The following is a 24251-nucleotide window of genomic DNA, read 5'->3' on the forward strand; positions in this document are numbered from 1 at the left end:
CGTAGGTATATATGTATAGGTATGTAGGTAGGTGTATACCTACGTAAGGTGGCTTAGCCGCGGATCACATAAATTTCGAACAGATAATAAGGGTACGCCGTCGTCGAGCTTTCCTTCTAACTTGCGGTATATAACTTTATTCCGATGATTAACTAATTAATAAATTTTCACCCAAGCTACCGAAACTTGTCGTCGGATATTTTCGACGAAGATTGTATTTTTCTAATCCTAATTCAATGCCAAAGAAAAAAAAACTACATTTATCCATAGTTCCTTGAATTCAATTGCACAATAAATCGAATCTTTCAGTATTTGCCAGTTTGACAAACTACCACGAAATTAAAAACGAAACTTCTGTCTCCAAGTGACGGTAGAGTCGGGCCAATAAACGATCGTGACAGGGATGCACCGTCTACAGGGGAGGCGAATTATTTCAGAGCCAAAAGGGCAGCCGGTGACGGGCGGGAAAATTAATTCATACCGTAATGAACCTCGGTGTCCCCCCCGCCCCCTCCCCCCTCCCCCGCGCGGCCCATTTAGCCATACAATGGTCTTTAATTCAGTCGTTTTGGAACGCACACTCGTAGCTCGGTACTTTTCGTATTCTGGCCCACCGGGATCAGTCGAATCTCTTCGCCCCCGCGCTGCACGGGATACAATGAAACAAAGGGAATAGCGACAAGAAATAAACAATGGGTTTTGGGGCTGGGCGCAATATGACGGACCGGCAAAAACCCGAAGGCACGCGAATTGGAGGTCAAATTTAGGGGATTGGGTACCACGGTGATTCTGGTTCTCGTTCTCTGCAGTTCCCCGAGTATATGATACAAACCTACCGCGTATGTATTTCGCCGAAATTGATTCAAGGATTTGAAACAGTCGGCCATATGCAGTCGTGAGTAATTTCGCGTTTGCATCGCTATGCAGAGCTCTGTCCTAAGAATATTTAGCTTTTATTGCGACTAGGCGCGCAATCGCGCAAGTACGTTCTCTTCCCAAGTATTGAATTATTTACTACGTCATTAGGTATACCATCCCTCACATCGCAGGCTCCATCGCAGGGGTTGAGCAGTGTGAATTACCTGCTTCGGGAATATCACTCGAGTGCTTCTAAATTTATGATCGACCCGGTGGTTGCAAACGAGGTACCTTCTTACCTACAGCTTAACGCACGCCCGACATCCGGGGCCCGCTTGATAATTAATCAAATTTCTTCAACAATATGAATCCGCGTGTCTTGCGATGCGCGCATTTTTAACAGCCAAATTCAGGCCGAGCGCGGTTCGGGTGTAGCAGAAATTTTACCTCGAAATGCTGAATTTAGCTTGAACAAGTCTGTGGAAAGGAATAATATTTGCCAAATACCAGCGCCATCCGATTCCATTTATAATATAGAATTACGTTTGATACCTACTTGCGATACACGATAAATAAACATTCACCACCTATTCTTTCGGCAGGGATTCTGCAGCTGATTACTGTTATCCAATTGCACGGCAGACTTGTCATGTTCGACTTCGATCTTGTTTGCTCGCAAACGTCTGCGTAGTTTTGTCTAGTATTCGCGTGCATACGTATCTACGGAAAAGATCGAGTAAGTGAAGCGTGACGGAAGCTAAGTTCGTCAAACGAATGTGAAATATCAGCGAGATCCGTCTTTCCCTCTTACATACCGTTTTTCGTGGACGAATTTTTTCATCTAGACAAAAAGGAAGGCATGCAGCTGACGGAACGAAAGAAAATGCCACGAATTCGGTATGCATTTGTCAAGGTGAATGGAATTTAAACGGCGGGGGGGGGGGGGGGGGGCTGATCTTGGCGATGATAAATTATCTGCAACGATACCGGGGCTCGGCGCCTTGTACTGTGGAAAATATCCACGTTCAATATCGCACAGCGCGAGCTTTCGAGAAACATTCTTCTCCGTATATCATGTCGCGTATGAAGAAAATATTTTCTGAAATGGAATGAGCTCTGCTTGAATAGAGATAGGTTTTTAGTATTCTTTCATTCTGTACTTCTTTCTTTGCCGTATTCATTTGTAACAAGAGAAATTGCGCGTCGTTTAGCATGTGCGGTTTGAATTGAAATTCTGAAACTAATTCGAAGCGTTTGGTAAATATTTGAACAAGAGTTGATGGGCAAATTGGAAAAAGCTATATCGACAAATTCATAAATTTATGATACATTTCCCACGTCTCTTTATACAGCACATTAACGCGGTCTAATCCGCAGTCATAGAGCTCCGCATTGACTAACTCGGTGTGTCCGGATTCTCTTTGACGAGGATAAATGGATCGCTCAAGTTCAAGCATTCGCCGGGAAGGTAAACTGGAAAAAAAACGAATGACAGACGGTGAGACGCAGTCCTCTCGAGCATCTCATTAGGACTTTATACCCCGGGGAAAATTCCCCGATATAGGTAAAGATCTCCCTCGTTCGCACGGATCGAGGGTCGCTGGGAGGATGAGATTCCCCGGCAGCAGAAGCAGCAGCTGGGGTCCAGCGGGCTGCAAGCTCAGCAGTCCTAAGCCGGCGTCTCAGCCCCGAAAGCTCCTCAGTTTTAATCCAGTTTTAATTCAGGCTTAAGCTAATTTTCCGCCGATACGTATTAACTGTTTGTTGTCAAGGAATATTCCCTTCCAAACTGCCCTCGCTTCCGAGCCGAGACCGGCCATGCTCAATGATTTCCGTTCGCGATGCAGACTCGGATTAATGAAAAAAGCTCGATCATCCTTTCGTATTAGTACGGGAAAATTGTATCGAACTCCGTCCGGCTGCGCGCCGTTTGCCTTTCAATTAGCGCCGGCAGCCGATGCCCTTTGGAAAGGGAGTGCAGGGACATTCAATATTCAGTATGCATGCGCGATTCGGATGTGTACATGCCTTGCACACACCGCGCGGTGTGTACGCTTCGCGTAAAGCTCCGTGCACACGTGTGTCTCCCGGATGCTGCTCTCGCCCAGGTTCCTGGATATCCGCATACATTCGTCGGCCACTGCACAACCTGCACACTCGCACGTGTCTCGAGATCCACGAGCACCGACGAACTCTCGTGATATACGACTTTGCGGTACACAAGTTTTCGCCGCAATTACATATATGCACGGTACTCCTGCCTTTACGTTCGTACCTATCTATGCATGCGTGCATATCTATGATACCGCAACCAGCTGCATCTATTCCATTTTCGATGTTTTACGTTCTTTCGAGCCAATAAACAGCGGTGAAAAATTTGCAGCGAGAATATTCGGCGGCCAGCTGCGAGTGTGCGGTGTGGGTACACTCGTGGAAATAATTCGCAGGCTCGGTGGGGTTGTTTTTTTATTTATTTTTTCATTCACGTCTGCGTTTAATAGTTTTCAAAATTGACCAGGTCTCATATTACTGTTCCTTCAACGATGTTAACGTTGAATTTACATTTGGCAAATTGTAAGCAAGCATCGTTCGTCCGGACGACGATGTAGCAACGTTGGAACGTTGGACGTAACTGCTAGTTAGAGAAACGACATTTTGACACGTAATACGGGCAAGTAAGATGTTTGGTATAATAGCAAAACTAGAACTCGGTGCGAATTGCAATGATATCACTGCAGGCTGCGGTTTGCCCGCAGCTGTTCAGTTCCGCCTCGATGAGTTAGTGCTGCACGGTGTATAAACGATTTCCTCCGTAGGACCTGAATTACGGCGGTTTGCGGAGTCATTTGCGTATCTGCATTCCACTTCGTACCTGCAACTTCCAGCTGGTTCCAATGAAAGGGGGAACCGGGGTTCGAGAACGCGACGCTTCGCTGCGTAATTGACGAAGAAATTGCAGGGAAATGGGGCAGAATTTGGAGGCCGCTTCCGCGTGACCCTCCAGCAAAATAGTTACTCACGCACCTTTGCTACTCTGGTTTAATTATCGCTAAGGGCTGCTGCTGCTGCTACGGGTACTTGGTCAACATTGTTCGTTGTTGGTTCGAGTTTGCTTCCAGGCTCTTGTCGCGGATATACTCATCGAGTTGCGTCGGTCTCCTGCGGCTGGTGTCCGCTTCCAAGTCTCAACTCTCGGCTCCAACTGAGCCCCGACGTGGGCGAACTCGGGTCACCGCAACCCCCGCGACTTTCACCCCCGGTCGGTGGATTTGTTGCCGTCTTTTTACGCTCCTGCAGCTTTAGGGAGTTCTTGTGTTTCACTTTCCCTCCTTACGGAGTGGCCCCGTTTTTCTGCCTCGCCGGATTTCCCGAATTTCCTCCTTTCGTCGTTCCTTCGTCCTCCGGAATCGTTTCCAGTTCTCTTTACGCTATTCAGCGATTGTAATTTTTTCTGCATTGCGGTTGTTGCTAAATTTGAATAACGAATATGAGGCGTTCAAGCTATCTCTGTTTTTTTCTATCAACTCAGGCACCCTCATAGCTAGAAACAAGCTGCAATTTCGAGCGATGCGAAAAAATATTGGAATAAGTTTAAAATCAAATATTAGTCCAGATCCCCTGCACGACGATAGATGACAAACAGGAGATTTTCGCGCAGGGTTGAAATTCCTCGGAGATTATGGACTTTAGGAATCCCGCCGAAGCTTCTCTTTGAGCTTGATTCATTTTCCTTTCGAGCACATGGCGACGAGTCTGCGGTATAATCTTGGACCCTCGGTATATTCGAGACGGTAAATCCTTTGCATAAGTTTCGCAGAGCCATCGTCTGCCAGGCGACGGCACTTGAATTTTTGTTGCCCGAGAAAAGCTTCGGTGACATAAGTAATAAAATTGATCCACAGCTCGTTTGTCAGAGTTTTTCGCACGTTCCTCCAGACTGTGGTCTCTCTGAAGAGAGCGATATAATGTTCGAGTTATTGAAAATCGAGCACGCCAGTCGCCTTTTCATTTCTTGCGGTTTATCACCGAGACCATAAACCTCCAGAACCGACGCAGTTATAACTCATAGTAACACCTACACGACGCGGATCGGGTTAAGAGCAGATCGACGAAGACAACCGTCGGAATTAATAATGATTCCTGGCTGAATCCAGAGGAGCCGAAGTGACGTCAGAATCACGAAGAGCGTGTAAATTATACTTCGAAATGCGGGCGCAGAGATTTTAATAAAATTTAGAATCGCGTGGAAGGGGATTGAAAGGCGGGGGAGGCTCGCAGTTTAGCCGGAAAAAGTCATTTTGGCTTAATTGTTCCTGAGCAGTAATAATTGACTCTCTCAAATTCACCGTCCGCGGCTTATTATCCATAAAAGTTCTTCCAAGTCTTACGAGGCAATAATTTTGCACACCCGACATCCGGAGATGAGCTGCATCTACGCCTGTGAAGTATAAGTTGATCCCCTAGTGACGAGAGGGTGAACATCCTATCCCGCTGATTTAATAATCTGCTGCACTCGAGCAGCAAAGCCATTAAAATTTCTCGCCCTCGAATCCTGGATACCTAGTATTTGTTTCTTCTTTTTTCCGTCTATTCCCTCGTCACGCTCCCTCCTTCGAGTCTTCCGCTTCAATTTCCCCGACGCCAAGTACCGCAATGATTACAAAGCTTACCGAGCTCCCGTTTTCGACCGCGACTATCTTTTTCTCATGGCTATCATTACTTGCGGTAATTACGAATATTGCATTTCTTTTCTCGCTAAGCGGATCATTTTTCGCGCTAGGAGCTTCCGGCTGAGGAAGCGGGGGGAAACCGTGCTTTGCGCAAGACGTGACGTATGGGGTTTCCTGACCTGAGAAACTATTTTCCCCTTAACTGCAGCGTCCTCGAAATCTGCGAGACCCGGGCGGCGAAATTCTTTTCTTTTTTATAGATAATTTTCAGCTACCTGTGTTTGCACGTTCGTCGATTGACGGATATTATACCTTTAATCTTTTCACGCGACGTGAATGCATCGCGCGGTAATATCGTGCGCTTTGAATGCAGAATTTAATTCGCAAATTTCAGGGTAACACCGCTTTGACAGTATAATACCATCGTGTTGGTTCAATCGGTTGGCCTTTGGCCAGCGATGGCATCTGCAGCCACCGGAGTGAAATACTTCCAGAGAATCGAACCGAACTCGTTGAAATAATGACGGTAACATCGGAGGCGAATTTTGTTCGGTGTGCAAAATAACGTCCAATTTGTTATTTATTGATGAAATTTTACTTTTGTCCACGGAAAATCGAGTGGAAAGAGATGTTCCACTAGGGGTATTTATTTCAGCTTCAATCGTGACGAGGGTGATTCGTTGATGAAACGATACAAACAAATTCTGCCCAAAAGGGGTCTTGTAACTGACACGCAAATATTACGGCAGGGGTGAAGTCGGTTTAGTCTGTATGAATATGTATGTATGCTGTTTCGAATGTGAGAAAGTAAAACACTGAACATTTGCTTGGAACAGCCGAGTTCCGAGGGTCGAGCAAATTTTACGAAACAAATCGAAATAAGATAAAATAAATAACAAGTTAAACAAATGAACGAAGGGCTCCCATATACGTATAAAAAAATAAGAGCGCTCCGCGATCGGTCGAAAAGCTTTCTCCGTTGAGTAAGCACGAACGCGTATAATATGTTTGTCCCTCATCGACGTGACGTTAAAAGTCTGGAACGATTGTCCCGAGGGGTTGGAGTAGAATTTATAAAAAGATCGTCTTTCAATTATTTCGTTTAATCCCTGCATACTGCGAGAAAAACAAATTTTCCATCGCTGCTCGAGGGTGGTTATTTAAATGATTTTCTCAGCTTGCACAGCTTCAGCGAGAGGGTTTTCTCGCCTCTCCAAATTCACCTCCACGGCAGTACGTTGTGAAAAAATTGAAATTTTCAACCACGGTAGCCTAGTTTCCTAATAAGGTTCGTACAAAACGGAGAAAAAAACCATCGTCCCCAATCATCCCCTGGAGAAATTTGAAATTACTCAGGTTTGCACTTTGCGACCGATCGAAACTTCTCCTCCAGTGCGTTCCTCGCCGTATATTTATATCACAAGTATGTAATATAGTTTAGAATCAATCCGTTAGCTCGATATCAGCGCGTGACTGATACAGCCTTCGAATTCACGAATAGATATATCTAGACACGTGTAAAAATATATGCATTTCATTCACCGAAAATGCAGGTGACTTTGTTGAGAACGGACTTTTGTGATGCTCGACGCGTTTTATCTCGGCCAGTCCAGTTCTTCCAAATCCTGCAGACTATCGGCTATTCGACCACCACTGCGGCTGCAATTCCCACGAATGCAGAGGTGGTAGACATCACGCTCTTGCGCCTGTGGCATTTGTGACGAAGAATTCTGGGGGGCGGTTATGGCGGAACACTAGAAAGGGGGAACGAGGCGGAATTATCTTCATGGTGACGCGGACGCCGTGACGGTTGGCCGTGAGGCGAAGGGGGAAAAGAAGAAGATTGCGTGCAAGATTTAGGGATATCCTCGGTCCTCTTCATTTATCGGACTGATTCCTGAAGTAATTCGCGCATGAAAATTGATCGAACTTGAGCCACGTCGAGACGCAACTGCAGAATCGGATTCGAGCAGAGCGTCAAGAAACTCGCAATTTTCATTTCATACGGAGTATTTCACGAGCTATTCGTCTAGCTCTGAAATTGAAATTTTTCACATACCCTAGAATTATTTATGTGAAAGTATTTGTCGAAAATTAGCGCAGGATTTTTTTTCTAATTTCTTCAACAACCCCTGTCTGATATATGATTCAATTAGCTACTTCCAGAGCATACAATCGCTAAAATCTGAAAAGAATTCTTCAAAATCAAGTCAAGTATTACAAAATTTTTAATTCCTAGTGGAAATGGAGTTTTTTATTAACGTTATTTTATAATTTACCGAAGGCTCTGTTTTTATTTTTTTTTGGCTCACATCGTGAGAAACTTTGTTCCTCAATTAGTTATCAAAAATTTATTCCAGATACTATTTTTCTTTATTTCTTTTGTTTTCCAGAATAACACAACGTTCCCATACCTTCCGCGAAAGTCTTGCTCTTCCATTCTATTAATCAATCACGAACATTCCATTCTGACAAAAGTTTCAAGTAGATAATAATATTTGACCGACGCGCTGAACAGCGGGTGTCCGATTCGAGCGTACTTCACGAAGCGACGCGACGTGGCGTTCGATGAAAGAAAACCGCTGGATGACGGAAGAAAAAAATAGCGGGAGTTAAAAAAAAGAAAAAATCGCGTCCTCATTTCTCGAAATCGGAAAGCTCGCCATCAACCGCGGGGACTCCCCGAGGCGCACGAACCGGATACGCCGCGGAGTCGAGATCAGACGCGGCGGTTCCTCGGAAATCCCGAAGACCATTATCGGACAGCGTTCCTAATTATTACCGGTACGCAAAGTCCGGGGCAAGAAGCAGGGCCCGCGTATATGATATCAGAGGGACCGACTCGTCGCTACGGTGCTGAATAAATAGCGGCGCGGAGGGCCAGTAATTGGCCTATTAGCCGAAAGCGTAATCCGCCCCCGTAGTTCCGGGATATTGTCTATCGATCGGGGCCGCCGCGATATATCGCGTTTTGCTGCAAGACCGGCCGGCCGGGAATCAGTTCGCGACGTTTTGGATCTAAATTAAATTCGCGACTCCCGTGGGCGGGGATAACATCTGTATGTATGTGCCCGGCATGATCGCCGTCGCGTGGGTGGCCTCGGGGGTGGACGAGATGCGTGGGCGTCTCGGTCTCCCAGATGAGAGAAGTTGCACGCGGTTCTTGGCTGGCTTGCAGCTTCCCGCCGGCTTGTGATCGTCGAGCTCTTTCACCGCTTCATCCCCTGACTCTTCATCCCCCGGTCGCATTCCGTGCGGGCCTTGTACCGCAGGGTCTCACCGCAAATACGATTTGCGGACAGCTTATCGTGGGTTTGGAAACTTGTTCTGCACACAGACGCTTAACCCGAAGTCACCGCGTGCGTCGCGCTAGAATTTGCGGGCTTTTCGATGTTTTAATCAATCAAGATATGCGCCTACGTTTTACCGTCTGGTTGTTAAATCTGCGGCAAGACCTCGTCGCGAGATGATTTATATTCGGTGAATAACGTAGGTGTGCAGTTTTTTAGGTCATAAGTTATCTTCTTGCGCTTTGTCAGACATAGTCTGGTACGCGAAGGTTCTTTAGCTTCGGATGTACTGCGAGGGATGCTTTCGGAGAGATCTTACCTACGGGATCTTGTATCTCGGAAAAGCTGGCGGTACAAAGGAAAATTGAAACTCAAAGCTCGACTGGGACAGGGAGTCTTGCAAAAGGCGGTGGACTAGAAAGAAAGGATTTCGAGTCATAGAAAGGCAGAGGAAATCCTTTTTTAATCACCGTTTGAAGATATTCTTTTCATCTGCGCGTATATTGGAAGAAGAAATGTTTCTTACCTGTATTCCGGAGATCTTGAAAGATCTTGTCAAAGAAACGTAGACGACTTTTCACGTGCGAAGGAAACTCGGAATTTACCGAAAGAAAAACAGTGAAGTATAATATATGCCAACGCAAACCTTTTCAATCCAAGACTGTAGCTTTTGCTGAGCGTGTTCAAGTAATTCTTGTTTTATCGATTACACGTATAACTTTTACAGTCAAGTGGGCAAGCCGAACAAAATAAAAATTCGAACGGAATGGTGAGCAATGTTGTAAAAATTTAGTCAAACTCAAGATACTATCGTAATAGGTCATCGAGTTCATTACAGTCAAGTCTGTTAACTGAAAGCGATTCTCACTAAGTTCGTCAAATCACTTGCTTCTCAAATCTACAACAGTTAGCTTCAGGATCGTGTGGATTTTGAACTAATAGATGCGAGCGTTCCGAGTTCGCAACGTCTGTAAGTGAATTACACAATATGTGAATTGAGAACGAAAGGTGCTTTACTTTCTTCGTATAACCAATCAGAATTTCAGATGCCGAGAACTTCTTATTCCAGTTTTCAGTACGAACGCGCGATGCGATTTGCTAAACGGGCAAATCCATGAGCGATAGAAATTCGACGAGAGAAAAAGAAAAAGAAAGAAAGAGATCCAGTCACTCAGGACATTCCGGAGCGTCAGCTCCTTTCGCAAGCTCTCGCCCTTCTTCCTGTACCTGAAGAAACCAGCAGGCGATCCGTGTCCAAGTCGACAGGTGAAACAGAATGCCACACGCGGTTAAAGCGAGCCGAGACCATGACTCGGGCATATTTTATTCGCGACTTGGACAGCCGAGTAGTTGGTATAAAAGTAAACTTTGAAATAATCGGTACACCCACAAGACGTGTTACGGACGCGCGTCAAAACGCGAGCCGGAAACCGGGCGAATGTCGATATTTCGGTTTCACTGCTCGGTGCCTGCCGGCTGCCATCCGGAGACGGACAGCTCAGAGTGTAAAATATTCACACATATACGCGATGCGGTGCACAGTATCCGTTGCGAAATCATCCGCAACCCGCCATCGCACCCCGATAGAATATTCGACATTTTCGGACGACCCACTGGAAAACGTCCCCTACTATACCAATCTGCTAAGCGCGGATTTTATTCGCGTCGTTACGGCCGCGTGGACTCGAGGATTGATGATGTAGGTACATACGTACGTGCGTATTAAGCGTACCTGTGAGCGCAACGCGACTGGAAAATGGTGAGTTAGAAAATGAGGGAAAAAACACGACGCTGAAAATGCACGCCGATGCCTTCAACTGCAGCGCTACACTCCATTTGTACGACTTTGTTCCGTGTTCTCCGGCCGCATTCGACTTTTCAATGTGAATGTACCTTGCCACTTTGTTCCGCACCTTTGTACGTGTTACACGACACGCGATGTGCGCGTATTTCTTTCCCTTTGAGTACAACCTGGCCTTGGATGATGCGACATTAGCAACGCTTTACGCTTTCTTTATAGTTTACACGGGTTTTATCCACCACGTGTACGAAGAAGCGTTCTTTCCCGCTCGCAAGGACATCGCAATATATTATCAAAGTTGCGCTATTGATCGATCATTGTGAAACAGCAATCCGGTCTCTGTCTATTGCGGATACGATCCGCTTGACTCGTGATTCGAAATCAATTCAAGGTGACAGTCAGTGATGAAAGGAGAAGAAATTAGAATGGATTGGCGAAGAGAGTGAGAGCGGTGTCAAGGACAGAAAGGAATCGTTGAGATGTTCGTGGTGAAAAGAGGACTCTTCAAGTACGAAGCCGGTGCCAGAGGAAAGCCGGAGGATTCTTTAATTATTTTTATTCTCCATCTTCGCGGTAATTCTTCGTTCAGGTATCGATTTCACCGAATACAGTATGCCTCGAGAGAGAATTAAGGAGAGAAAGAGCTGAGATGGGAGAACTGCTTAAATGGCTCCCGTTTCCGGCATAGGGGAAAAATTGGGTTGCGAAAAATTCAAAGCATCAGGATTGAAGAGCTCTCGAAATAGCAGTATATCGGTTTATTGGGTTGACTTTAATTGCAATTTCGTGCTTATCATGCGGAAGTGCGAACGGCGGTGCAAAATTGAAATTTCAGAGCGTTTGTATATCAAGTCAGGAATCGATATGTGATTGGGAAATCGCGGGAGGCTCAAGACTGATACGCGAAACGTAGAGGCGACTCAGGTAGCGCACAGTGGACGCTCTAGCGAACCGAATCGACCCTGCGGATGATGGAGAAGCAAGTGGAACAACTCGGAGACCGGCCAGACGCTGCAGTATTCGTATGCGGAACACCCAAAACCTCGGCACACGTAGTCTTGTTGAATATTTATAAATTTCGTACGGTAACGACCTTTGCCCCCCTCTTTCACAGTCTTTTTTCGAAACGCGCCTGGACTGCAGGAGCTTTGTTAAAAAGACGTGCGGTAAAAATGAGTCTTCTAATTCGTACCTATCGCAAATATACGCTTGGAATTTTTTAATTAATTATTTTCCATCGCTGTCTGGTACGTGACTCCAGCGTACAGACAACGAGGAGGATATGGAAAATTGGATCTCTGTAAAGTAACCGTTCTATATGTTATTCCTGTGAACGTGAAAACGTGCAGGGTAAGAATAGCAAAAATCTACAGATGCTCTGATAAGCAGAGTTATTACAGTTATCGTGATAATCGTTGTCGTCCGATTACCTCCCTCCACACTTTGTAACTCTCTGAAAAGCCAGTTGAGGTTTTATTTTTCCAAGATACTACACGATGTCGAAGGAGTATTACAAAATGTTACTCTTCAACTAGCTCCTTGAATTAACTGATTGGAAACGTGGTACACCGAAGGATCGTGCTGTATCTTACATGTGGCTCCGAAGGATATATCCTATCAGAAAATTGGAAAGACGCTATCGAGTGGCTAAGAATTAGAAGCTACGAGCAATTGAAGAGCCTTATGACGAAGTATTTGATTTAAGGGGGGTGGGGGAGCTTGGACGGTCTGAAATCATAACTATTTTGAGGAGATCCTTTTTAAAGAAAATGAAAACACTCAGAGCAATTTGAGTTTCAGGGCTTTGTTATTTATAGTTTCAAGAACATTTTAGAATTTTTCCATTAACTCCGATTCCAGAAACTCCGTCAGTGCTTAACGATGAGCTGATGATCCGAAGTGTAAAATTTATTACGGATCTTCTATTCTTATTCACGTAGGCGCTAAATTGTATACGGTTCGTTAACCGGATCGTTGAAATGTGAATATAGCTTTCTCGAATACGAAGGTGTATTCATCAAATGAGAATAGCCTTCACAGCGGCGCTTTTGAGGTACTTGTGTCAGTCGCTGTCAGAGAATTCAGTCATACGTATCAAAAGGCCCAGCTGCAGCTTAATAAAAGGGAGAAGTTAATTTCGCCAATTCACATAATGTATCGTTCCACCGACTTCAACTCGAGAGATACCTACTATACTTTGCAATTGACTAAAAGCATTGAAGTGGCCACTTACCTGACGCTACCACTTGGCTCGAAATTGCCTTGAATCATTTAAAACGGTCGTTAGAAAAAAGTCCGGACCTTATCATCCTTCCGCATTTCTAAAATTTTCTAATGCCAGTAATTACGAGTTGTTGGACGATATTCATAACTCACCGGAAAATAACCAGCTTTCTATGATTTTCTTTTCGTAGATTATTGCGATTATTCATACCATTGCAGGTCTGATTAATTAACACTGCAATTGTACTCGATGTAGCGTTTGTCTGCTGTAATTTTACATTAATGTTTCAAAACAAGCCTGATTTCGGAGTCAGGGTCAACCGAGCTCTCTGGGTCAACAAGGGTCAGGCTTAGAATGGCTTTTCGTGCCAGTCATAACTCGCGGTCTTAGAATTCAGTCGCAGGGATATCGTTACTGCGTGAATATTACACCAACCAGGCTTTCAGCGCGTAGCCTCGTGGGTTCGTTACTTCTTTACGAGGGTGCTCAGCTCTCTCAGAAGCGTAATTTTGCCGCGGTTCAGCTTTAAAGCAAAATCGAATCCTCGCATTGAGCATGCATCGCGCATTTAGAGTCACAGACCGGCATGCAAGATTCTTAAATAACCATATTTAAGCTCCGAAACGTATTGCAGATCCTCGACTTCGCTCCGCTGACATGGAGGAAAGCATAGCAGGGCACACCAACTGGGGTCTCGATGATCTCCGCAGTCTCCACCGCTGCGTCCCGGCGCTTCGACGACCAGGTAAACGATCTCGATAGCCTTTTACGACGAATTTGATGGTTTTGCAGGTGCAGGTCCGGCGCAACTGGAGAGAGTATCTCCGTACCTAAATGCAAGAAGTGTTGTCAAATCGTGCGTAGACCAATTTTTTTAGGCGTTTTGATTATGCATGTTGCCACGACTCGTTGGGACCAATTCTGCTTGGGTCGTAAACGGAACGGTTCTGCTGGCTGGATTCGGTGGAAAATACAATTTCAATGGCCTCCGTTGCGCATGTGGTGGACAGTTTAATTCCAGATGCGTCTTGGCTGATTTACGACAACTGCCTCAGCTTTATACCACTGCGTCAGCTCAACCTCTCAGGCCTCATCCTCTTGTTTATCCCAAAAACAGCCGGCACATCGCGGTCGCTGCAGAGAAACAGAACTCTCTCCGTATAGTCATCCGTACCAATACATCACGTAATACCTACGGCTGTGCATGCATTATACATGACACGTATTTCAGCCCATTCACCGTACTCGGGAATATTTCATTCCAATGACTGTCGGGTTGTTTTCAGTAAAATCATTTCTATCAAGGGGTGGAAAAAAGTTACCCATCTTCATATATATAAAAAAAAACATACATACATATATATTTATATGTATACTCCATGCAGTCTGCAGGCCAGAAGCTGTTTTAATCAACGTGTAAATTTGTCGATATTTGTAAGAAGGTTATACCGAAATCAGAATTTGATTCCCTCTATATCCTCCTTGTGTAATTGCAATATTGATGAATGAGCAAAATCGAGTTTGAAATTGTAATTGGCTCGGCGAAGTTTGAAAGCACTTTGCCTCGTCCATCTGATTGTGAGAAAGGTTCTTTTCGACTTTACCCCTCACCATCCATCCCCTCAGATCTCTGGCTCGGAACCTCCGAGTAATTTCAGAGCTTTCGGCGGCTACCGGTGGTCAGTCGAAGTCGTTGCTACAGTTAGAGTTTGGCAGACTGCATTAGAGATAGTTACGTCGGCACTTGCAGCGCTGTGTTACACATATTTTATGAAATTCGCGTTCCTCTCACATTGCGGCAAAGCCGCCTCTTCTTGTAGGAAAACTGGACCCGCTGTTTCGTCCGACGGTGGCTGGTCAAAGCTGGGCAGACTTGCATCAGGAGTAATTACCACGATTTTTTATTTCTCAAAGCGTGTTTACAGATCTGCATATTTCGCCGAGTCTGGTGTTGGCCTCCATTAGAGACGATTGGCCGCTGGTTCATTAATTTGGTCCCCCGAAACGCCAGCATCGAGGGTGATTGCCGCACTTTGCATATTTTGTCAATCTTACCGGCAGAGAGCGCCCGATGATGAGGCCTAATTCCCACCAACCAGAATCACCAAACCCCCACCTGTGGTGATTGCTTTAGCTGACCACATCACGCGTCGCCGCCGCCAGCCAGGTATCGAACTTCCATCGAAATTCTCCGGCGTCGATGGAGTAGCTGATTAACGCAGTACGCGGCCTATGATTAAATCCTGGCGTTGACCAACTTTGCCGGATTGCCGCAACGATCCGCCAATAATTAACGATCCCGTGGAAAATGAGGGGCTTTGCTCGATGATTTTGCTATCAAATTGTCTAACGCTTCGTGGGCACATATTTAGCGTACCTACGTGTGTTCAAGCCGATATGCTTACTTCAAGAACTGTTTCAGCGCAGCGATGAATCTGCCAAACCGTCAGATGCGAATTTGAACAATTGATTTCTGTGATAAGGGATCGACGTCGCGGGGATGAGGGCGCATTTTTATCCCGAGGGAGGATGGGGCTGGCTCGTCTGCGCCGCTGGTTTCCTCGCCCTCCTGCTCACCACCGGAATGCAACTCGCTTTCGGTCTACTTCACCTCTACGCCGCTCGTCATCTCGGCGAAAATCACCTCATGGATATCGGTAAGCGGCTGCACCACCACCGTATAATTGTCAAAGCAGCGTATATCGGCTTGCTTGAAAGGTTGCACGTACGCCAAAGTCGATTTAAAAATAGCCTTGCAGTCGAAAAAAAAGGTGAAACGTATCTTCTTTCCTCGACGGTTTTTTTCAAGTTTCGCGGAACTAATTAGAGATAAAGTATCCGGTGGATGCGTAGGTGGCGTATTGTTTTGTCAAGAACCGTATGCCCGGGGTTTTAAAAACAGAATAGGTTCCTTACTGAACTCTGATCTTCCGTCACGGCTGTTACTTTTATTTTATGTTTTCATTTCATGTCGGATAAGCGCCGGGAGCGAAAATAAGAAACACGGATAACGTTCGTTTGGCTCGAAATTACTTAGCTCGGTATCTTATGGAAGCTCCCGTCCAGACCAAACGATTTTAGTGAAACTGAAAGAAAATCCCTGAACAGCTTTGCCTGCAGCTACAGCGCATACTGTTGATAATTATGAAAAAATTAGTAAGCTGAATTTCCAAGAGGAAGATTTTAGCGCTTGTGCTCCGGGAGAATAAACAGCGGAAGATTTTCATTAGCGAACGTTAAACCCGCAGGCGATATTCTCGATCAGTTTTCATCTGCACCCGACAAGTTCGGACCAATATTGAAGTTATTGGCCAAAGCGCGTTGATGAACGCGACCAATAGCGGCTGCTAAGGACAAAAACCGATCAGGTATGCGAGAAATTTCACCAAATATAGGAAATTTACTCGAAAGTATGCCAGTTGATCTAGCCGAAATTGGTAAGGGTTAAACAATCGAGGGAAACCGGTTGAAATGGAATGCCCATTACGGGCTAGCGATGGGGGCTGGTGAGCCGGTAAGTTGGTAAGTTGGTGAATTTGTGAGTCCGCGAGTTCCTAAGTTGCCGAGTGAAAAGCACAGAGAGGCCGACGGCGCGGAGGCGGGATGTCGGGGTTGCTGGAAAGGGTCCCGGATGATTGTAACGCGAACTTACCCAACTCCCGGCGCCGCGATATAGCGAGGCAGCTATTGATCAGAAAGGCATCGAAGATTGACCGGGACTTGAGCGGTGCTTAAGCTCGTTGTTGGGAAATCTTCCACGTCGCGTAGGGCGACGGTAAACGACTAAAATGGGACGTGTAAAATATATCGCTGACCTACGTAGATATTTTATTTCTCTCGGTTTTAATTCAACAAACCGATATCAAGTGATCTAATCGCAGGCGAAAAAATTTTTACATTATAGTAATTCGGTTCGTTAAAGGATTTTGATTGTGTAAAATATACGGCCAGTTCACCAATAAGAATAGTACATTATATAGCAAGGGAATAAAGTCGACTTTTATTCTTGTGTTACATGTAGGACTTTATTTCCAACTCAACTCTGACCACATTGTTGATTTGAAAAGTGTTTTCCTTTTACGTGTGAATATGATCTATCAGTTTGAAAACTATAATATTATTGAAACTTTACAATAATGCAGAGAAATGTAGTTCAAGATGAAAAAGAAAGAGAGTATTAATTTCCCGCAAGCGTGTTGAAAGGGAATAACATCTTACTTTCGTCCCGCTTTTCAGATCAAAAAACGTTAACATTACGGTCGAGTCGGAGGTCAATATAATCTGAATTCGATCCATTTTTACCGACGTTCGTACGAGAAAATCGCTTGAGTCAATCAAGTATTGTACTTTGAGCTTAAGAATAATGGAAAGCACTGATCGAAATCCATACAAACTTAAGCTCAAGTAGCGCATCGCTGGCGAATATATATAACTGTGCAGTTAGTTCTCCGGCAGAAAGCAATTACCTAGCTCGCCGCTGGAGGTGGAAACTATGTTCTAAGTAGCTGGTGAAACGCGAATGCAGGATGTGTGCTCGGTTCACCATAATGCAGGGAAGAGTCGGCGGGTGAAAGTTCCCGCGAAAGCTGTATCAGAAGTTCGTCCCGGCTTCGCGGCGGTTTTTCACCCCTCTTCGCCCCTCTTCGCCCCTCGCCAAGTGCCGGGCATCTGTTGTTGCCTACAATATCGTCTGTATAGACCGCGGTTATAATCAATACCTCATTGTCCCGATTCTCGCGGCTTCAAGACCTACTTACGCTTTTGGATATCATTATAAGCTGTTGCGTCGTTCCCGCTTCGCCGGCGTTCCGATCGCCGAGTATTCTGATTTTATTAAAACCACCGTCCCTAGACGGCAATATTTATCCAGCGGGATACACGCGTGTTCATGCGTTCTACGCAGACCCGGATATTTTCCTATTCCGCGCAGCGTTGCGACGAGTTACGATTCGGACGTGCGCAGGGAAGCGAGTCGACTTTACAGCGTGTGAAATACACGTGAAAAAGAAAAATATACATTTTTTAAATTTACACAGGAATTTTTAATCCCGACGAGTGAAATTTAGGCCCGGGTTATTTTTTATACGCCAACACCGCCCTGCTTGCAGCATCTGTAGTGATCTGAATTTTTAATCTTCAATTTTTCACTCGGAACGTGAAAAATTTTCCACCTATATAATACGCATCGCAAGTTATACATGCGCACGCGTCTCTGATCTACCAGTTTCAATGTATCATCCAGCCTCCCGCCTTTAGTCTTAGATTATTTATGTAAGTACACTCGGCCGAACTATTTCGCCACTTAACACGTCCGGCTTAATTTTCTTGCTTTCATTTGACATGGTAATTCGGTACGTGCATGTTTCTCGGCCTGTATATTAAGATTTCCCACCCGCTCTGTTCCACAGTTTAATCTCACTTGCGCTGAGCCGCTCCGTAAACTTATAGTCTGAGCTATTCTAAAGTGGATTCGGTTCCATAATATGAATAAATATAGGAGAAAATTCGGTAGCAGAAAAAAAAAATTGTCTCGAAAGTTGAAGGTAGAGCTGAAATGTCCCGCAACAGTTTCGCGAATGAGGCGTGGCAGACGTGATGACGTTTAAAAAACAGATGGAGATCTCAAAAGCGGTATTTCGCTCGTAATTCATAGGCAAAAGAAGGGGTTGTTGCCTCGAAAAGTGGCGAGATGCTGCGCGCGTGGCGCCAACGCGACATCTCGAGTACCGAAATATATTACACAGGTCTGCAGCGAAATCCTCTTAAAAAAAAAAAAAAAACATTACAGATATAAAGGTTTTAATGCGCCGAATCTATGTTTGCTTTCCATTTTTTGCTGTCACGTATATATTATACGACGTGATTTTTTTTTCACTCTTCAAAATTCAGAATTTGTTGCGTTTTGTTTTTGCATTCACACTACTGTAATCTTTTTCAATAGTACCTGTGCATACAAAACCAGTTTAAATTTATAGAAAGAGAATTTGAAGGAGAAGTTAGAAACAGAAGAGATTCGCCGAGAAACTCGAATCGATATGAGAAAAAAGACAACTACAAATTAACCAGAATTATGATAGTAGATAGATTTTCTGACGATTTTATTGTTTAAACTTTTTAACTTTGCAACTGTTTTTTATAAATATTGCTGCGATTATTAGTGTTTGATCATAATTTGTAAACAAAAATTGCGTTTTATTAAAAAAAAAATTACACGAAAAGATTCTATACTTCGATTCAAAAGCATCAAATTTATTATAATAACACGTGATAATAAGAACGATAAACAAAAAAGTTTTTTTTGGAAACCAGTGTTATTTGCTCGCATAGGTTTTATTTGCTTTCGTCGACGTATAGTCGAGGCAGTTTTTTCAACAGCCGGACACGATCTAGCTATTTGGGTGAAGAGGAGAAAGCAGCAGGGAATAGAAATAAATAAGAGCTCTGTAAATTCCTGCCGTGCAAAAAATGAGAAAAATTCGCGTTTCAATCGCCCCGCGAAGCACGAGCTCAGGAATCCGCGGATCGGCGAATCGCTTCGCAAGGCAAGGTCCTCGAAGCTGTGGAGAAACTGACACGACGAGATGGAGCGAAGAGAGACGAGTGCTCGACTTCGGCACTCTGATAAATTTTTTTCTTTCATACCGAAGGGTGATGCTGAGTAGACCGGAAAGGAGACAAGGGTGCCCAAGTAGGTAGGTATCGCATTTCTCAATAACGGCTAGTGCTCATTTTAACCTCTTCACTTTTTTACTTTAGAAACGGAAACCGCTCTACGGCCTGTCGGGGAAATGTCGTCCGAGGGGAAAAAGCTTCCGGGCTGATTATTACGTGAGACGATCAGTGTTTTTCGCGTGCAGGTGTTTTTCATCCCGTAGTATATATACATATAAATATATATTATTAAACATCCTGTCACTGCAGGCTCGCGAAGCGAACTGGAGGGAGCTTTCACCTCGATCACTGCCACCTAAAATTTTTTCACCCTTGGATCGAGTTCACTGATCCTGTCTTCGAATCGTCAAGATTAGAGCCTGGATTTCAACCCCGTGACTTTTCCCCGTTATTCTCGAAGCTACCGCCGATTTATCAGCCTCTCGTCGGCTTCGGATTTCTGTATTATCGACAGCTGCCCCCCCGCAGTCTGATCCTCTAACAATAAGTAGTCGCGACTGTGTTCTCGCGTCCAATATGCAAGCTTTGCATTTTCGATCAAACGTCGATGCAAATCGCGGGCGGATCGGGGGATGAAAAATAAAGACTTTCAAGCACGAGTCAGTTAATTAGCAAGTCAGTTGCCGTGCCTCGATTTTATATTCTCGAGTGTTATTCGGTCCTGTAATTAAAACGTCAGATTTTTCCTCTCATCCTTTCGAGGTTATTTTCCCCTCGAACCCCCCCCCCCCAGCGGCCCGAGCAGAATTATATCTGCTTTCGGCTGAATGCCTCCTTTGAATTTTCGTATACGAAATCGCGTACATATATCTCGTTGTCAAAGGTTGCGGTGAACAGAGCGGTGGAAATTTCACTCGACAATGTCCTTTGTACCTGCAGCGCAGAGGGTGAATGCGTGGGGTGTGGGTAAATAAAAGATGAGTGCTTTTTCTGGTCCCTTAGGACGAGCGAGTCAACAGCTGGGTGTCGGAAAGAAGCGAAGCATCGACTTGCCACTCGCCTCAGCTTTGCATGCTCGGCTGACCGAGGCGAAGAAGGGCTGAATTCCCTTGTGCGAGCTTGTTACGCCGGTACTTGTCCAATTAAAGCTGTTCAATTCACCATCCGTAATATCCGAGAATTGGCAAATGCGTTCCTTTTTCACCGGTAATTGTATCATTGACGCGTCGACGTGTCGAATGTTTAATTTTCGTATTCTCTTCTCCGTGTTCGAAACGTAGCGACGACACCAGGCGATTTCGTTGAACAGCGACTCGCCCATTGCCGAGCTTGCACACGAACTCGCCAAGCAATTATCGTACGCATACTTTTGATCCCTCCGCTCGACTCCTCTCCGCAGTAACGTAAAATAAGCAGCTACAACCGGCGATAAGAATAACCCAGCGAATGCTCCGCGTTTGTAATTATTATACGCGTTATCTCCCAGAAGACGCGAGGGGGAATAAACCTCGAGGAAAAAGCAATATGAAGAGATTACAACGCGAAGATAAGCAGGCGCGTGCGAACCACGAGAGAGAATAATAAGGCGGAGCTGTCGCCAAGATCGAGATGTATAATCGCAAGAGCCGGAATAAGCCGCCGCGCTATAGTTGACGACGGCGAAAATGACGCTTGGCCGAATTCATCGCCGTTCACTTTTTGCCGGAAATTTATATCCGCAGCGCGGCATCTTCTTTCGTACTTTCGCACACGTTGCATTTGACAAAATTTCATCACGGATATTTTCGAAGGTCGGCACCTGTTTGATTTCTTTCCTTGTATCAAGTCAAAGCTCATAGAGATGCAGGCTTCGAGAATCGCGGCGCGTCTTCACCCCCCTGCAGTTTTCCTATAACGGGAAAAGCTCTACGAATAATGGAGTACCGAATGAAACGGTTATATATCCGCGGCAGAACATTCCTCCTTATAATTTCCCACCAGGTCTCCTAAGTCGAAGCTAACGCGTATATATTATATATATAATCCCGGTGTTCGCCAGGAATCTCGGTATGACACCTCCGCGCACGTCGGAATATCTTCACGAATATCACGCATACTTGGTGAAATTTTCACCCGACGTCATTAGTCAAAAGTTTCAACTTCCCACCGAGCATCTTTAATACACGGCCAGAACCGTAACTTCGCCACCTTTTGACCCAGCGGACTCCAATTAAACCTTGCAGGCACGTTCGCGCACGCACTGCAAACACGGATGTATTCATATTCATCGCGCGTCCTTCTTTATCTTTACTTAATTCCTAGCCGCTGATTAATTGCAAGGTTGGTATATTTCGAGGCGTAACCAGCAGCCGAAGCTGCACGGACTCACCAATTACCCGAAGAGCTGCAAATTGCTGTTTACCGCGGGTAAACAATTCAAATTGCAGGAACTTTGACCGCAGGGGACTCGTTGAGATAGACCTGTTGATATTGTTACCCCGCAAAATACAGCAAAAATCGGGTCGAATTAAACGGTAATTGGTTTGTTCCTCGTATTCGACTAGGGTTCAAATCGTTGCGGGGAAATTAAACTGAAGGTCTTCGAACAGAGCATAAAAATCGCCGAGTGATAAAGAAAATCGGGAATCAGAGAAGCGTATGCGAGACGCGAAGCGTCCCACATTTCAAATATTTCTGGACGCCCGTAGAACCTGCATCATCAAACTGGGATTTATCCAGCGCGTGTTGCCAACCGTGTTTCAGAGTTTCTTACGGCGAGGCCTTTCCAGATTTGCGGGCAGAGAGCAAGCTCTGATTGAATCACGGCTAAAATAACCAAATATTCGGAACCTCTATTCCGCAGAATGTGAAAGCCGAGCGTCCATCACTGGAAGCCAATCTCCTTTTTTCCCGTCTGTTTTTGCCGGGTTTATTTCGCTTGCTCCGGTGGGTGAAAGCGTTTCAACGCCGGAGGTGATATATATACATGTATATATATACGGAGCACAGCTTTTTATTTCGAACCGATCATTGAAATCGCGGAAATGTAATATCTCCCGGAGGTTTTACTCGGCTACGATCATCCTGTCGATAAATTTATCCGTGCAGCAGTAGAACCGCGATCATTTTATGTCCGAGCGGCCTTGCAGAGTTCCCTGAGTCTTAATTTTATTACGGTGCAAAGTCGGAGGTGCTGGATTTTCCCGATGGAACTTACAGACCTGAGAATTACGAGCATCCAGATAACGACTCGGGGCAATGAATACTTGCCCCCCCTCGTCCCCCCGTCCCCCCGCCGCGGATATCAATTTACGCAAATGTTCGCCGGGGAACGCCTCCGGCAAAAAGGGACCCTTCACAGGTTACGTGTCGAAACGCGGGTCCTTGAATCCTCACGCGTACAACTCCGGAACAAGGTGCTCACACAACATTGCACAAGCGATTTCACAGTCGCAAGGATTGTCCTATCTATAATTACTGCAGACGAACACCCGTTCCGTCCGAGTCTTGACCGCCTCGACAACCCGAAGGCCCCTCTCAGAAAAAGCCTGTTATCACGCCCCTGATATCTCGTTGATTCTTTATCTTTGGATCTGGAAAAAATAAAACTTTTCTCACGTGTCTAATACAAAGAAGCACAACTATGTAACACGGATCTATTTTCTCCTTTTCATCGAGCAAGATAATTGCGGATTTTGCATGTGATTGAGCTTTGGCATGGGTGACGTCATATTGGTGTAGTTTTGAGCCCGCTGTCTTTTTGTCAATTCTCGTTTAGTCGAAAAAATCATCACCCAAGTATTTTTGATTTCTCTACTTGTTATGTTGAAAGATTTTTTTCGTGCAAAGACCCATTTCGGAACGCGTACATTCGGAAATTATGAAAATTATTACAAGGTTTGCAATTTCTTCTCGAAATGAACGCATATTTCATAGTATCCAATCTCACAGAAACTAGATATTCGATTTGTACGATTTGCATTTTTTGTGAATAGAGTGCCAGTGTTTTTCTTTGACGTTTTGCATACTGTGTTACAACCTCCAGTTTTTTGATTCGTTTTTTTCTTTAAGTATTCGATAAACTTTCAGCTCACAGATATATCTATACTCGTCGTAGTCATCGTGATATTTACATTGAATTTCGCAAACGGGTGCGTTATTTTTGACTTCGTGATGGTAAATGCCTGTATCAATCACAGGTCAGATTTTCACTGACAAGTCCGGGAATTCCGAAACGGGATATCCGAGGACATACACAGAACCGTTTTTCGGATGAATATTTGAAAACTGTACGGATACCATGTCATCCCATATTTTTTTACGGAAAAAGGGGCAATGAATAGAAGGGAGAATATTGGAAATCATAGATTCGGGAAGCGATTCTCGTTCGCCGGATTGAAAGCCGAGGAAAAAAGTAGGTATACTTTCGGAATAAAATTGAATTCCGTTCACGCGGTGACATTTTTTCCCCCAAGTTTGTTTCCTCAGCGTGCGCTGTTAAAAATTTCTTTATGGAACTTCTTACACGGTATTGGAAGTTTTGTTGGGATACGGAACAGTGAATTTACCATACGTTCACTGTTGATTCAATTTACAAATACAATAAATTTACTACACAATTTAGTAAATTAAAATTACTTTATTATGTTTCGCTTATAAATTTGAGTAAAATCTAACATTTTTATCTTAAAAGGGCAAATACATATTAATTTACGTTGCTACGCCGAATTTGTAAATTTTCAACCTGATTTCGTAATTTGACAACTCTTTTGTACAGAAAATGTGTAGCTAATTCATAATCAGTTAGTCTGTTTTCG

The 24251-nt window shown here is 44.7% G+C and overlaps 1 protein-coding gene across 1 annotated transcript in view; it reads left to right on the forward strand.

The window, feature by feature from the left end:
• LOC124210852 (monocarboxylate transporter 11) overlaps window positions 1–24251 on the forward strand; it is a 74764-nt gene that overhangs the window by 28775 nt on the left and 21738 nt on the right. Inside the window, exons 4-5 of the mRNA XM_046609297.2 lie at window positions 13478–13588; window positions 15327–15500. Of these exons, the coding sequence (XP_046465253.1) occupies window positions 13478–13588; window positions 15327–15500 (285 nt within the window). The remainder of the gene's footprint in view (window positions 1–13477; window positions 13589–15326; window positions 15501–24251) is intronic.

The sequence above is a fragment of the Neodiprion pinetum genome, chromosome 1, assembly GCF_021155775.2.
Source record: "Neodiprion pinetum isolate iyNeoPine1 chromosome 1, iyNeoPine1.2, whole genome shotgun sequence".
In the NCBI taxonomy this organism is placed as follows: domain Eukaryota; kingdom Metazoa; phylum Arthropoda; class Insecta; order Hymenoptera; family Diprionidae; genus Neodiprion; species Neodiprion pinetum.